This window comes from Brachypodium distachyon, chromosome 2 (assembly GCF_000005505.3).
Source record: "Brachypodium distachyon strain Bd21 chromosome 2, Brachypodium_distachyon_v3.0, whole genome shotgun sequence".
In the NCBI taxonomy this organism is placed as follows: domain Eukaryota; kingdom Viridiplantae; phylum Streptophyta; class Magnoliopsida; order Poales; family Poaceae; genus Brachypodium; species Brachypodium distachyon.
The window spans coordinates 23,861,457-23,877,422 of record NC_016132.3 but is presented as its reverse complement, the minus strand read 5'-3'; the positions used below and the strand labels follow the sequence as shown (position 1 = coordinate 23,877,422).

The 15,966-nt window shown below is 45.0% G+C and overlaps 1 protein-coding gene across 1 annotated transcript; it reads right to left on the bottom strand.

Moving 5' to 3' along the window:
• Positions 1-15,100: 15,100 nt before the first annotated feature.
• On the bottom strand, positions 15,101-15,610 carry LOC100846291 (SKP1-like protein 1). The gene has a single exon (XM_010234927.1). The coding sequence runs from the start codon at positions 15,608-15,610 to the stop codon at positions 15,101-15,103; it is 510 nt and encodes a 169-aa protein (XP_010233229.1).
• Between the last annotated feature and the right edge of the window lie 356 nt (positions 15,611-15,966).

The window sequence follows — 15,966 nt, the reverse complement described above, 5'->3', positions numbered from 1 at the left end:
GAAAACCAATATAATTTATAGGATTTACGATAATCATTAATTGATAGTACATTATTTTTTGAATATGTTCTTCAGTTCGTGGCAATGTGCGAGCGTTGTGCTAGTTATTCTCATATGTTCCATCCATATACTTTGCATATAACTAGCACAATTACGCAGGAAACATATTTAGTCATCTTTATGTTTTAGCTCACATGTATATATGTATTGGTATGCTATTTGCACGATGTATCCTACAAATAAAGAATTAACCAACCCAGTACACCTAGGAAAGAACAAAAATAAAATCAATCAATTTCAGAACATCTAGAAGTACATGAGCATAGTGAGTTAAATTATGTTTTGAATATGAGATGATCTGTTATTTCTATTTTATTTTATATCATACTCTATAATTAAAATTTAGATCGCGAGTTAGCTGGTCTATCATCTTTTGCATCAAACCGTACTTGATATTAGCTTAGTAGTAAATATTTATCTTTACTCTTATAAAAGAGTCAATTGGTGGCGGCGGTCCATCACATCCTCATCTCTTTATATTATTAAGAAAACCTTATCTCTTTTTAATGTAAACGATAAATTATAAATCTATTGTAATAAACCAAGATGGTAACGATGTTTACAACCAAAATCTGACATAAAATTACTAGCAAGTGTCGGTAATCAATATATAATTGTAAACTTTTAGTCTGTTTTGTTTATATATAGCAAACTGTCTAATTTGTTTTATTTGTAGCAACACATGGGTATTTTGCTTGTATCCTATAAAAAACTCAGTTGGTGGCGACGGCTCATCACCTTTCGACTGCATCATATGTACATGCTGATTTGGCATATTTTAAGACAATATGAAATAATGGATAATAGTACAACAATTGTAGTAGACATGTATTTTTTTTAGTCCGTAGTATTGTGCTAGTTTGAATCAAGATATATAAAACTGTAACCCTAGTGTCAAGACCCTTCTTGTTTACCCTTCAAAGCATAATGCAATTAGAAAAGAAGGCTGGAGTCCGAGTCAACCTTTTTATAATCAAAACAATAGAAGTGTCATCGACTACGAAGCAGCACTAAGATTTCAGCATGAGATGGGAAAATAAAGGAAGTGAATAGTTGTTTTATTAAAAAATCATATATATGTGAAATATTCAAAATAAATCGTCCTATATAAAAGAGACTAAAGAAATAATGTATTTTGTACAAAACTCAGTAATCATAATGACAGAAAAATATCAAGAAACTAATGGAGATGTGAGGAGTCAAACCCCAAGCCTACTGAAAGCAATTTCAATCGCTCTACCAACTGAGCTACATCCCCTTTACAATTATATAATTATCGTTAATCTTAAAAAACAAAAGTTAAGAAATAAAAATCATAAAAAAGTTGACAAAACTTGAGCCTGGTATGTTTTTCCTCTTGGCAGGGGAGAAAAACAAATGCTGTCATAATTCACTGTTATATAGAAAATATTTTTTTCTCCAACCATTCATGAAAATTAACGAACCATATGATATCCACGAAAAAAAAGAGAGGGGATCTGACTACACCAGAGATAAGATGCTCGAGGCCTTGTTGCAATCCAAACAAGATCACCTCGTGGCAAGCCAAACATCATTTATATCAATTGAACTCGTTATCCACCCGTAAGATCGTAAAAACTAGGTCGACCCCATGGGAGAGCATTGCACAGTTCTTTGGCGTCGACTAAACGGCCGTCGTACGACGACCTGCCGCCGGAACTCCTAGACCTCGTCATATCGCCGGGCTCCGTGACCCCGCCGACCCGTACCCGTGCTGTCGGCAGCGCATGGCACTCCGCCGTGCGCCATCACGGCCCTCAGCCATGGCGGCTGCCTAGCCCACGGGTCCAAAGGTGCACCTTCTTCCGCGGGATGTTGCCCCTGCCTAGCTAGCCAGCTGCAGAACGGGCAACTCCCTTCCTTCCCCGACAACGCCTAGTGCATCGGCTCCACGGACGACTGGCTGGCCGTCGGCTTCCGCAACTGCGAGAAGCTCGTCGATCGCTGCAGCAACTACCTCTTGCACAATCCTTTTACTAACAAGACCGTACTGCTCGTCGAGCTTGACGCCATCGTCTGCGGCGAGACCATCATCTACAAGTTCCTCATGCGGTCGGGCGACGAGCCGACGATGACTTCATTGCCGTCCTCACCAAACAATAGGAAGTATGCTTTCATGGTGATCCGGCCAGGGAAGGGCGTGTGGCTGCCCGAGCCACAGACACGTCCCTATGTGAATATCATTGACCTTGCATTTCTTGGTGGAACTGGCATCACCAATGTGGAGGACCTCGTCCCCTTCGATCTCACATTGGATGATGATGGTGTACCCATGGTTACCATGGGAAGGTGTGTCATCTAGCATTTCCCCCATCCGACCACGCGGAGCTTCATCGACCGGTGTTTTTTCATCCATGGCGTCGTCACCACGATATTCTTCACCTCTTTGGTCGAACTCTATGTGTTCTTCTTCAAAGCCACTACCCACTTCGACCGCAACCTCCCGGTGCGAAGTCCAGCAAAAATAACCTTCTATGGATCCATTTGCCATTACGTGCATCTCAACATCCACGACAGGTGCATCACTGTGTTACGACATCTGTCACATGGACAACACATCTTCACATTGCCCCTATTATTCATATCAGCTACTGCGAAATCATGAAACGTGGCCCATTTTGCAACCCAAGAAGCTGACAATCTCTCCAACCACGGAGAGACGAGCTAAAAAAGCATAGAAGAAATTGAAACAATCAGTCACATATTACATCACCGGGTATGAATCGAAATCACATTGCATAGAGTAGGTGGAATGTGGCGGCGTTATGACTGGAATTGACTGGCGGCAGTGGGGAGGGCAAATTAATGGGGATTGAGGGCCTGTACCACCGTCGCCTGCTGCGGGAGAGAGCTAGAGGGGAGAGGAAGGAGATGGGGCAGAGAGAAGTGGGTGGGGGCCCGCCGGTCGGCGCCGCCTGCCGCGCTTGCAGGGGAGACAGATCTAGGGGGAGAGAAGGGGGCCTGGGAGAGGAAGAAGAAGGGGAGGAAGGAAAAGAGGAGGAAGGAGAAGAGGATGACCTGGTGGCCGGCGCCATTTCGCGGCAGCGCTTTGCCGTCGAGAAGGAGAATGGCGGCCGCAGCTGGTCAAGAAGACGCGCAAGCCGCCGCCGCTAGGCCTATTTATATGGCAGAACCATCAGCGGCGGGCTCATGCTGACACACGCCATTGGTGTTCGCCAACCATCAGTGGACGCCCACATATGAGCACACACCACTGCTGACCTCCCTATCAATGTCGATTGCCTGACAGAACCCACCACTGATAGTTGCGTATCAGTGGCAGGTTCTAGTACGACTGCCACTAATGGGTGTCCCGGGGGACGAGACATGGCCCATAGTGGACCCATCAGTGTGTCGCACCAATGGCACCCGGGGTACCACTGCTACGCGACGCGTGGCCCCCTCCCCTGGGTTCCCGAGAAGGTCTCATCCCGGGGAGCGCCAACGAGCTTCTCGGCAAGCTACCAGCCCGAAAGGGGCTAGCGGGGCTTCCGGGAATATTCCTGATTAGGCACCTCCCGGGAAGTTGCTTCCCGGGACGGGGTTCCCGGGCGCGCTGGGCCCGGGTGCTTCCCGGGCCGACTTGCGGGGACTGGAGGTTCCCGGACGCGTGCCCCCGCCTCGGGTCGTGGGGCCCACTGGACAGCGCCACACGGGCGCGGAACGCGCGGTCCCACCAAGGCAAGGAGTAAGGCGCGCGGCTCAGTAAACGAGCCGACCGACGGGTAGTTACACGTCGGGTCGAAGGAACAGTGGTTGTCCAATCCTACCCTAGGGTCTTAGGCCCCTAGCAGCGGAGGTGGCACCCATGCATGCCACCAGCTCACCAGGGAGAGTTGCGTGCCTCCCCGTTGGACACTTGTAGCCCATGCGCCGTGGCACATGTGGCATCCCCTTGTGTATAAAAGGAGGACCCATGCCAACGGTCTAGGGGGTTAGAGAGAGGGTGGACGGGTCAGACAGTTGGAGAGGTTAGTCAGCTGGTCAGTTAGTTGGTTCGGACGAAGCTCGCTCGATAGACGCTTACTGGCTCCAGTAGGCAGCCAGCGGAGAGTAGTGAGAAGTGCCTAGCCACTAAGAGAAAGCCCGGGAGCTTGCCCGGCAACCTGTAAACATTTGATCCGTAATCAATATCAGCTCAGACAGGCAGGACGTAGGGTTTTACACCTCTGGGTGGCCCGAACCTGGGTAAAAAACGTGCGTACGTCTGTTCTTGGACTAGCGCGTACCCCTAGCACTTTGCCTCGCCGGCCCCGTAGGGCCTCATCGGCCGTGCCGGCGATCATCTGGTCTCCACCCTAGACGCCCCTACCAAACCTAAAAGGGGGACGTGGCTGCACGCCCCCGGTGTCGGAGCACCGAGCGACGACACAGTGCCGTGTGCTCCGCTACCCGCCACTAATAGAGAGCTATTAGTGTCGTGTTCTATCTGCCCGACACTGATGGGGGTCGCGTATGGCCCATTTTGTACTAGTGAGGAGGAGGAAGGGGCTGCGCCAGCGAATGAGAAGAGCGATGAGGCACCAAATTATGTGGATGACATCTGTTTTCTCAATTGCTCAGAACAATTTACCGATGATAACGAAACTGATGGTCTCGTCACTTTCAGCAGTCTCCTCATCGAGTCATGTGGGAAGTTGATCATGGTTAGGCATCATAAGCAATTCAATGGAAAATGGTCCTTCTTCACTCGCAAGGTTGATGTTTTTGAGGCGAAGGTCAGCTAGGTGGCGGTCGAGCACTCTTCATCAGCATGAATTTCTCCGAATCTGTGGCTGCACCTTGTGGAGAAGTGGAAGATCGAGGATGCCATTTATTTTAGTGGAGTGAACTATGTGGCAGCCGTATGGTAGTTAGCATACCGAACGTACGCTTCCTGTCATACTCCCGATCGTGCTTCCGCGAGACTGAGCGTGCGGCAGCACGGGAGGCGAGCCCGACCCGGTTCCTACGCGAGGCCGAGCGTGCGGCAGCGCGCGAGGAGAGCCCGTCTCGGTTTGCCTACTCTAACCACCTACGCACGCTTTTCCCATGAGCGATTAGCAACGCACGACAATGAGCCGCTGTTCCATTTTTCTATCAGCCGCTATCGAACCCATCAAGTACCACGGCTGCTGCTTGCATGCAAGTGAAAAGTGTGTGAGATAAAGGACATGCAGTGTGAATTAAATGCTAATTCTAAAATTTTAGAAAGTTGTATAGCTCAAACTATATGCCCGATCTAAAATCCGTTTTCACCGTTGACTTCATAGTGACAAGGGCTATAAAACAAGATCCCGGTTGGATATGTTTCAGCAAAAAAATGTCAAGCTCAAAAGTTACCCATAATAAGCATGTGAGTTACCACACATGTTCACGATTAGTTATCAACTTGAAAACTAAACTCAAGTGGTTGTGTTTTGAAGACCTTTTTCAGAGCTCGGAAGTTACCAACCAACTATATGTGAGTTACCGGGATATTCATGATTGGCTTTTCAATACTAGATCTAGCTGCAGTTTTAACTTGTATTTTCCAAGCTAAAAATTTACCAGTTAGTACTATATGGGTTACCAGACTATTCATAAAGAGTTACCCACCAGTTGGATATGTTTTGACAAAAGAATTCGAGATCAGAATGAGTCACCACATCTGTTCACGATGATTTATCCACTTGAAAACTATACTCATTGGATGTGTTTTGACGAGCTTTTTCAAAGCTCAGAAGTTACCAACCAACTATAGATTAGTTACCGAGCTATTCACGATTGGTTTCGATACAAGATCTAGCCGGGCACGTTTTGACTAGTTTTCTCCATGCTCAAAATTACCAGTTGGTATTATTTGGGTTACCAGACTATTCATAAGAATTACCCACCAGTTGGTATTATTTGGGTTACCAGACTATTTATAAGAGTTACCCACCAGTTGGATATGTTTCGACGAATTTTCTTTTCGAGATCAGAAGTTACCCACCATAAGCATGTGAGTTACCACACCTCTTCACGATTAGTTATCAACTTGAAAACTACACTCGGGTGTATTTTGATGACCCTTTTTAGAGTTCGAAAGTTACCAACCAACTATAGGTGAGTTATCGGGCTATTCACGATTGTATTCGATACTAGATCTAGCTGGCCACGTTTTTGCCTACTTTCTTCCAAGCTAAAAATGACCAAATAATACTATGTGCGCTACCACACTATTCATAAAGAGTTATCAGTTTGAAAACTAATCTCAGTTGGAAAGTTTCAATGACCTTTTATGAACTTATTGGAAGTTACAGAACAGTGGAAATATGAGTTATCTCACTATTCACAAATAGTTATCGACATTAAAACTTGATCTAATTCGTTGTGTCAACGATTTTTGGTGAACTCAAAAGTTATCAAACCAGTAATAGAGTTACCATACTATTCACAAGTAGTAACACAAAACCTAGTTAAATACCAGTGCTACCATGCAAGTGGTAACTTTAACCAAAAACCTAGGTAACTATGTTAGTGATACGAGGGTAATTGAAACCTAGATAGTTGGATAGCTATATCAGTGCCACGATGATAACTATAACTTAACGACGACTCGATAACCACATGAGAGTCACGATGGTAACTATAACAAAGTGGCTGGATAAATAATGCGGATCATGATGATAATTGTAACCTAGACGACTGGATAACTACATGAGTGCCATGATGATAACTGAAACCTAATCGACTGGATAACTACATGAGTGTTATGATGATAAATGTAACCTAAATGATTGGATAACTAGATGAGTGTTGTGATGGTAATTGTAACCCAAACGCTTGGATAACTATATGAGTGCTATGATGGTAACTGTAACCTAAACGGTTGGATAATTCACTTGGGCATCGTTCTAGATCACTTTTTGCTAGTTCGGAAGTTATCGACCCATAAATAATTGAGTTACCTAACCATTGGCACCTATTCACTTAAAACTATGACGCACTTGGGGATTCTTCCGCGACTTCATTTGAGATTAGAAGTTACCAACCTATATGAGTTACCAGACTAGATTATTCACAGACAGATACAATATGTTTGGGTGAATTTCTTCGAACTCAGAAGTTACCAATGAGTAAAAATACCAGTTACCAAGATTTAAGTATTGGGTTCAAAACACTAGATCTCACTCGGTAACTACATCAGTGGCATAATGATAACTGTAACATGAACAAATTGGTGACTACATAAGTGAGATGGTGGTAACAACGAATTGAGATGATGGTAACAACAATTTGACTTTTGAGATGGTGGTTAGGGATGCAAGTGGGATGGGATCAGCCTGTCCGCGCTGCAGCCGTAAGTTTTCACGGGAAATTTTTTCCTGCCCGCATCCCGTTAGATGATGTCCCGCTGGGACATACAGGTTCAGCAGTTTCAACCTGTTTATCCTGTCAGTTCCCGTTTATCCTATCAGTTCAGCCAGCAGTACAGATGAACTGTTATTCAGTAGTAAAGTCGGCAAGGCCAGGGTAGCTAGTTTTTCAGATCAGATTGCAGTACGTGCTCCATGCGTCAATTTGAAGATCTCGGTTGTGATGGTTGCCAGCCTGCGACTTCTTCTGTTGGTGCTGGTGAGTCACCGGCCCTTGTAATTAGGGCGCCGTCGCTAGAGAAGAAATCGAGAGAGAAGGAAGGGTGGTGGACCTTGCTGTTGCTTGCGATGGCAGCGGCGGATGGCAAATTCATGGGAGAACAAATAGTGGGCGGAGATCTGAATGAAAGCACCCAATAGGAAACCATATAAGGAAATAAAATCACAAAGAGAAAAGGTATACACGCCGTTGAACGTGCCGCCGCGCCGGGAGCCCAACCGAAAGCTCCGCTCGGCCCGTTGTGTGCTGCGTACAGGGAGAAAGAGGAGGAAGGAGGGGTTTGGCACTTGGCAGGTGGCGCCGCCAAGCAGGCCGAGGAGGAGTGGGTTGGCGGTTCTATCTACGCCGCCGAGCAGGTAAGAGGAGAGTTGGCGAGCGGCGGCTGGAGCAGGTCAGGAGGAAGGGGATGAGCCCGTGCGGGACATACGGGATCCCGTCGGGTGATTCTTTTTCTCCCAGTTAAGCCCGTGCGGGATAAACGGGCCACCCGCGAAAACTAAACGGGCTTTGCAGCTTGCGGACGGGACGCAGGACAAACGGCTGGCCCGTCCCACTTGCATCCCTAATGGTGGTAACTATAAGTTGTACATGCTACAATGGTAACTACTGCCTTAATGCCTGGGATACTACACCATTGCTTTAGTGACAACAACTACTAAACAATAAGCTAGCACCATAAGTAAAGTTCTCCAACAAACTCCATAAAGAAATCTAATGTGACTGTCAAAATTTATCAACACAAAATAGCTCACTATTTGCAATCTGCAACATGATCCATATACATTCATGAGTGGATGTAGCATAGAACAAGCATCATCGAACGGCATACCTCATTAAGCACATCGCAAAAGACGTATTGGAAGTGCCTTCTCACTGAGAAAGACAATAAAGGGAAGAACCCATGGATCAAAATAGGCACTCACTACAACTACAATAATACAACTGAGCCATCATTTCAATGAACACCTTCGATGCATAGAATAAACCTGAGCCACATTTCATCGAACACCTCAGTGCACAGAATAAAATAGCTATCCGCTAGCTGCAATGTTGTCGCCGCCTGCATCAACTCGCCATGAACGTTGTCCCAACACCAGGCAACCGCGATCTACGTCTCGTCCCAACACTCTGAGCTGCTGCACAACACCCTTGCCCCTTTGCGCTCGCCACCATCTCAAATCCGCACCCATGTCTCCACGACTGCAGCGGCCACCGACTCACACCTCCCCCGCCTCAGCCTCCTAGAGCACTCGTACCCGTACACCGCCTCAGCCTCCTGGCCACCCTGATGCCGTGCGCAGCCTGCTCGATGCCTCCCGCAGGAGCACGGGTCGCGCATCCTCATCTCCCTCAACGCGTTACTTGCCTCCCTCCTCCATTCCAGGGACCTCCCATCAATGCGTGCCCTGTTTGATCAGATGCTCGTGGGAGGAGCAACTAGGGGAGGAGGCGGGACAGGACGGAGGATCTCAAGGAGGGGCAGCACAGGGAGGAGGCAACACGGAGGAGAGGGGAAGCTTCTGGAGAGGAGTATGTCGCGTGTGGAGACTTAGAGGAGAGAGCAACGTGGGAGAGAAAGATGAAGAGAGGAGAGAGACACACACACAGAGGAGACCGGAGTAAGAAAAAAGGACCCCGTGCAATGCAAAACGGACGGCAGGGAACGCGTCTGCGCGTAAGGAGAGTTGCCGGACCGCATGCAAATAGATTTTCCATTTATTTTATAGTCATGAGCGATGTGTTCAACCTCAAGTCCGGTACTTCTAGCTCACCAGAGTTTTGTAGGTCGTTCAAGGCCCAAACTTGGCTCTTCAACCCAGAGTTAGTGATTTAATAGTAGAAAATAGTATCCCATAAACAAATACTTGTCGTGGTTTTAGTGCAACTTTGCACTAAAACCACGACAAGTATTTAGGAACGGAGGGAGTAAAAGATATATGATTTGGTATTTTTTCCCTAATATACGGATAACGGATGTGCGTTTTGGACAAATTGGGATTCTATGTTCTCAAGCAATTTATGTTCGGAAAATCTATTTTCCAGCCGGCTGGAAAACTTCCATACATGCGGATGCGCTCCGCTACGTCCGATCTGCAGTGAATGAACAACCTTCTACTTCATCCCCTTTCCTCTGATGCATACGGACACTTTGAGGGGATCTCCCTCACAGTTGTTTCTTCCTCTCCCCCGTTCCTACCACCACCATCCCCCCACGTCCCCCCCGAGCCAGAGGCCGTCGCGTCACGAGCCGCGCACCTTCCAGGCTACAGATCGCGTCGCCTTGCGCTCGTCGACAACGCCGGCGATTATGGGCTCGATGTGGCCATGGCTCCTCCTCATGCGGCGCTCGCCGTCACTGAGCCTCTGCACCAGCCGCGGGTAGGGCAGAAGAAGAGGTCGATGAGGCAAAATCCGCCCACCAGCTCGAGCGCCTCGTCCAACTCGCAGAGGTACTCCTCCTGCCTCGCGAAATTGCCCCAGAACTAGCTAGCTGCTGCTCTTGCTTGTTGTGTGTTGCCGCCGCTGATATGCGCCTGTGCTGCCCACTAGTTGTTGCTTGATTGTGTGTGCCGCCGGCTGCCGCTGTGGCTAGCTGCTGCTAGGCCAAATGTTCTATGGTGAGCTTAAATTCGTTTTGACGGAGTGCTACTAGAGAAATCTGAAGGGGGATTCAAAATGTGTTCTAAGCACTTGAGGTGTTCGATGAAATGGTGGCTCAGATTTATTCTTGTAGTTGCAATGAGTGGTTGATCCGTGGCATCTCCTCTTCATTGCCTTACTCATCAACCATGCACTTCCAGTCTCTGTGATGAATATTCAATGAGATACATGTTGTTTGATGCATTGACTTATGCTACTCTATTTTGAGACGAATAGTTATAGTTACCGCCATGACATTGACATAGTTACCCAACAGTTTAGGTTATAGTCATGTCACTGATGTAGTTATCCAGGTGTCCAAGTCACAGTGACCACCACCATGGCATTGATGGAATTACCCACCTGCTCGGGCTAAAATTACCACATGCATCCTAGTACTCACAGTAGTACTGAAACATTTATTCAATTTCCATGTTAAAATTCTCACCATGGGACCGGTGTATTTACCGACCTATCCATGTTAAGGTTATCACCATGACGCCGATGTAGTTACTCGATCGGTTGTCAATGTTTGAGTTCGTCGTGGCACCGGTGTAGTTCACCATGGCACCGATGCAGTTACCTGACTGTTAATGTGAAAGTTATCATCATGGCCCCAATGTAGTTATCCGGTTGTTCATGTCAAAGTTATGATCATGGCACAAATGTACTTATCCGGTTTTTCATGTCAAAGTTATCATCATGGCATCAATGTAGTTATCCGGTTGTTCATCTTAAAGTTGTCATCATGGCACCGATGTAGTTATCCAGTTGTTCATGTTAAGTTATCATCATGACGCCAATGTAGTTATCTAGATCTTCATGTTAAAGTTATCATCATGTCACCGATGTAGTTTTTTGGTTGTTTATGTTTGAGTTCGTCGTGGCACCGGTGTAGTTCACCATGGCACCAATGCAGTTACCCGGTTGTTAATGTTAAAGTTATCATGATGGATCCAATGTAGTTATCCGGTTGTTCATGTTAAAATTATCATCATTGCACCGTGTAGTTATACAGTTGTTCATGTTAAATTATCATCATGACGCCAATGTAGTTACCCGACTGTCCAAGTCACCGTTCACCATCTCAATATCGATATAGTTACTCCATTGTTTGAGATAAAATCTAGTTGAAGCTGATGTAGTTCCTCGACATAGTATTTGCCCAGAAATACATAAGTTTTATCTTAGTGTTGAAGCTGATAATACTTGTGAATACTCTAGCCCATTAACTACATCTTACTGCTTGGTAACCTTTTCAAGTGAGTGGTAGGTTTGTAGTTGGTAACTATTTTTTTGAATAGTACGGTAACTCATGTATCAGCTGCCTGATAACTTTTAAGATTAAGAAAACGTCGTCAAAACATAACCAATTGAGATCTATTGAGTTCTAATCTTGATGTTGATAACTACTTGTGCATAGTATGATAACTCATACTGTTACTAATTGGTAACTTGAGTTTGAAAAAAGATATCAGAAACTAATAAAGTGAGATTGGTTTCCAAGCTGATAACTCTATTGCAAATTGTCCGGTAACTCACATAGCATTGGTGGTTAGCTTAGGAACCAAAACATGTCTAGTTAGATGCAGTGTCGAAACAATCATGAATGACGCGGTAATTCACATAGTATTAGTTGGTAACTTTTAATATTGAAAAAAAAGCCAAAACATGTCTAGATAGATCTAGCATTGATCGTGAATACGCTGATAACTCAGCTATTGCTGATTGGTAACTTTGGAGCTCTAGAAAAAACATTAAAAGCAAACCCTAGTGTAGGTTGAAATTTGGTAACTTATCGTGAATAGGTCTGGTAACTCACATGCTTATGGTTGATAACTTTGAGCTGAAAAAAAAGTCAACGAAACATATCCAACCGGGATCTTGTTTTGAAGCCCTCGCCGACATGAAGTCAACTATGAAAACGGATTATTGATTGGGTACACGGTTCGAGCTACACAACCTTTTAAATTTTCTAGATAATTTTGAATGCACGTGTTGATGTTGCAGCCCCCTCTCACTTCTATGTGCATGCACGGGTGGGAAAAAGAGAAACAGGAGGTGCGTGGGTGCCACGCGCTTGGACTGACCGAACGGACCGGAGAAGGATCTCGCGCGCGGGAAGTGTACGCTGGCTATGATAAATGCCATACGGCTGGCACATAGTCTGGTCCATTTATGTTTCCCCTAGCATATCATGGCTCTATTCTGAGTTGAGAAAGGGCCTATAGCGCATATACTCCATTAGCTCGTACAAGGACTAGTCAGTGTTGCAGCTCTATACGCGCGCCGACTCCATGCAAGCCTACCGACGGTCAAGGGATCTATATTGATTCAGTTTAATTTACTTCATACTATGAAAAGAAAACATTCTTTACTATTCATATCCCATAATAAATGATTTGTCGTCAACTCTGGCACAAAGCATTGTTAGAAATACAATTGTGTTTAAATTAGAGATAAGGAGATAGAGATAGGAAGGTTTAAACGATAACTTGTCTCATACTCAAGTCTATCTCCCCTATTGTGCTCCATATATACCCCAAGAAGGTCAGCTAACAGCAGCAGAGATTATAGTCCATCAATCTTATCTTCCCACAAGCACACATTTGTCTCCCCTACCTCTGACCCTGTAAGGCTATGACATTTGCAACAAGAAAACTTTTAATAAAACAGCATTAACGTCACAAATACATTAACGACAACTCACATGCAAAATATTAAGTCACATATATATTGCTTACCCAGGCTATACTGTATACTTATACTAAAACTACTTCCGACAATTAGCTTCACTTCCCCTGATGAAGAATGAAAACGATATATGGCAGGTGCTTGTTAGTGCCATCACTGCAGTAACGCCAGCTACAGCTGTTAGGTGAGTTTGTTGGGTTTGTTAAAAGATCAATCACATGAAGACGCACGCGCACAAATGATCACAAAATTATTTGACCAAGTGCGCGTATCGTGTCCTCTGTTTCTTCTCTTTATTGCTTACTCAAAACCCACGATCTGATACAAGATAGCTGCCCTACACATGCGTATATACACACATCTAAGACCAACTAGCCCATATCTAGCTAGACTCCAAACCGAGCAGTACTCAACTACAACTTGATTAGCTTCCTAACAGCTAAACCGTAACACTAGGAAACTAATACCTATGAGACTCAAACACGTAAACATACTCAAGATTAATCTAACAGAGTTGTCTCAACGGAGTTTCAGTGTATACGACCCGTCTGTCTGTTGACACATCTTTTTTTGCACGGATAGATCAGGTGTTTCAGCTAGGAAGTGTTTACATAGAACAGGACTGTATAAATATGCATGAGAGATGGAAATATATACTAATAGTTGTTTCATTTCATCCCGTTCTCAGAAACATGACTTAGCTTTACTGAACTTTTTGAATGCTTCGAATAACATTGTCCTTTCTGTTTGTGCCATGCAAATATTCAACAAAGTCAAAACTATTTAACATGTGAAATTGTTCTTTTATAAAACTACTGCAACAAAACAGACATATGGCTAGTGAAATATTCAGTTTTGCATAGACTCACATCATATGCATTGATCAAATCATCAAATATCAGATTATCAGTCTATGGGAGCATCCAGAAATAGAGGCAACTGTAATATTTAGTACTAGAATAGTATAAACCAATCTCTAGACATCTCAAATTGCACATTTGCAGCATCAATTAAAAATTATAAGAGGCAAAAATGATGATGCGTACTATCTGTCTGTGGTTAGTCCGAATTTTTGACCAGGAAATCTTTGCATGCAACATATATGGGTGTAAATTTGAGAGAAGGAAATCAGATGCATCAAGTTCCATTTTATCCTATGCATTGCGCTGATCAAGAATCTCCCAAATTTCCTCGAAAAAGGAAGAATCTCCCAAACATCACCTAATATTTATATTGTTATAAATTCTCCGAATGACAATGTCCTCTCTTTCTGGGTTCAGTGCAAATACTCAGCAAAGCAAAAACTCATAAACACAGAAGATGGTTCATTTTTCAATCTATAACAAGTTAACAACACACATGCATAATGCTAGTGGAATATTCAATTTAATTTGGTTAACCTCACAACTATGCATATATAGAACAAAAATCAGATTTATCAATAAGTGCATACAAAAACAGATTCTACATATGTCAAATATATCTGAGATATGAAGATAGTACAAGAATAATATAAACTAACTTCTAGCTATTTCAAATTTCATATTTGCAGGGAAGTGAGCCTAGGTTGGGGGTGGATGTACAATCCAACCACCTGATTCAAATCGACAAGATGTGAATTTAGGTTCTAATTTATACTATAGGGGTCTCCTTTACAGTTAGAAAAATCCATATTTGCAGAATCAATGAGTCCTCACGGATGCGAACCTTACACTTTCCTTTCATTTAAAAAAATAAATCCTTATTTACAGAATCAACAAGTTCTCATGGATGCGAATTTAGATTCCTCCCCGAACCATACAGTTTTTCATTTCAATTTTTTTCTCCATATTTGCAGAATCGATGAGTCCTCAGGTATGTGAATTTAGGTTCCAATTAACTTCCAAGTCACTTATTTCCGGACGGAGGAAGTATATCAAGTTCCCAAGACTAACTCATCCATCCCGCAGGAAAAAAACTTAATAACAGTAGAGAAATTATAATCCAAAGATTAAATATGTCTTTTCAGAATACATAGGTTGTACAGAAATGATGAATTGAAGAAACAAAAAGTAGCAAAAGCGGATGACTAGAAGCGGGGATCATGTCATATATCTATCCAGGAGTTGTCCGTGCGGATCTCGTCTCGCTGGTCGGGCGTGAGGTCATCTTGGATGCCCAAGATGGTGCGGATCTCTTGGGGTGTCTTGCCCTTGATCATGTGGGCGACCCGCTTGCAGACGAGGTCGATGAGCCCGTCAGCCTGGATGGAGATCGCCGCGGAGAGCAAGTCGTATAGCAACGCCTGGTCGACGTCGTCGCCGAGGAACCTTTCTTCCCACTCTCTCATCCTCTGCGCCGCGTCGTCGCTAGCCGCCGAGGTTGCGGCGGCGGCCATGTGGTTGCAGAAGTTGACGAGCATGGAGACCGGCTTGGGGTCGATGTCCAGGAGTTTGATCATCATGGTGTTGTTGCCTCTATATTCGATGTAGTCGAGCGCTTCCCTGCAGCTCCTTGAGGACACCAACGCCACGGCCTCCGGCATCTTGAAGTTCCTGCCGCCCTTGCTGATGAGCGTGACCATCCTGGTCCTGCTGCCGGATGGCGCCGCCGCCATAACTAGCTAATTTTGAAATGGGGTCTGTGTTTTTGCGGCGGTGGAAAGACAGGATCGAGGTTGTGGGGCGCTGGCGGGGCGGGGTGTTTGAATATATAAGGTAGGTAGAGCCGCGTGCGATGAGTTGCGCGAAACCCTAACGTCGTACCCTTTGTTGTTTGTTCGCTGCTGGGCCGGGCCGGGCCGTTTTTCCGGACCACCTGGGACGACTTCTTCTGTGCCGAGGCGAAACGGCCGTGTGAAATCCAAACCTGCGCCATCTCAACAACGCCATCCCGCTTTCCCTAAAAAAAAGAAAACCCAAGTGCTTGGAAGTGCTTATGCACTTTTAGGAAGAAAGGGGCGCACATGCTTCC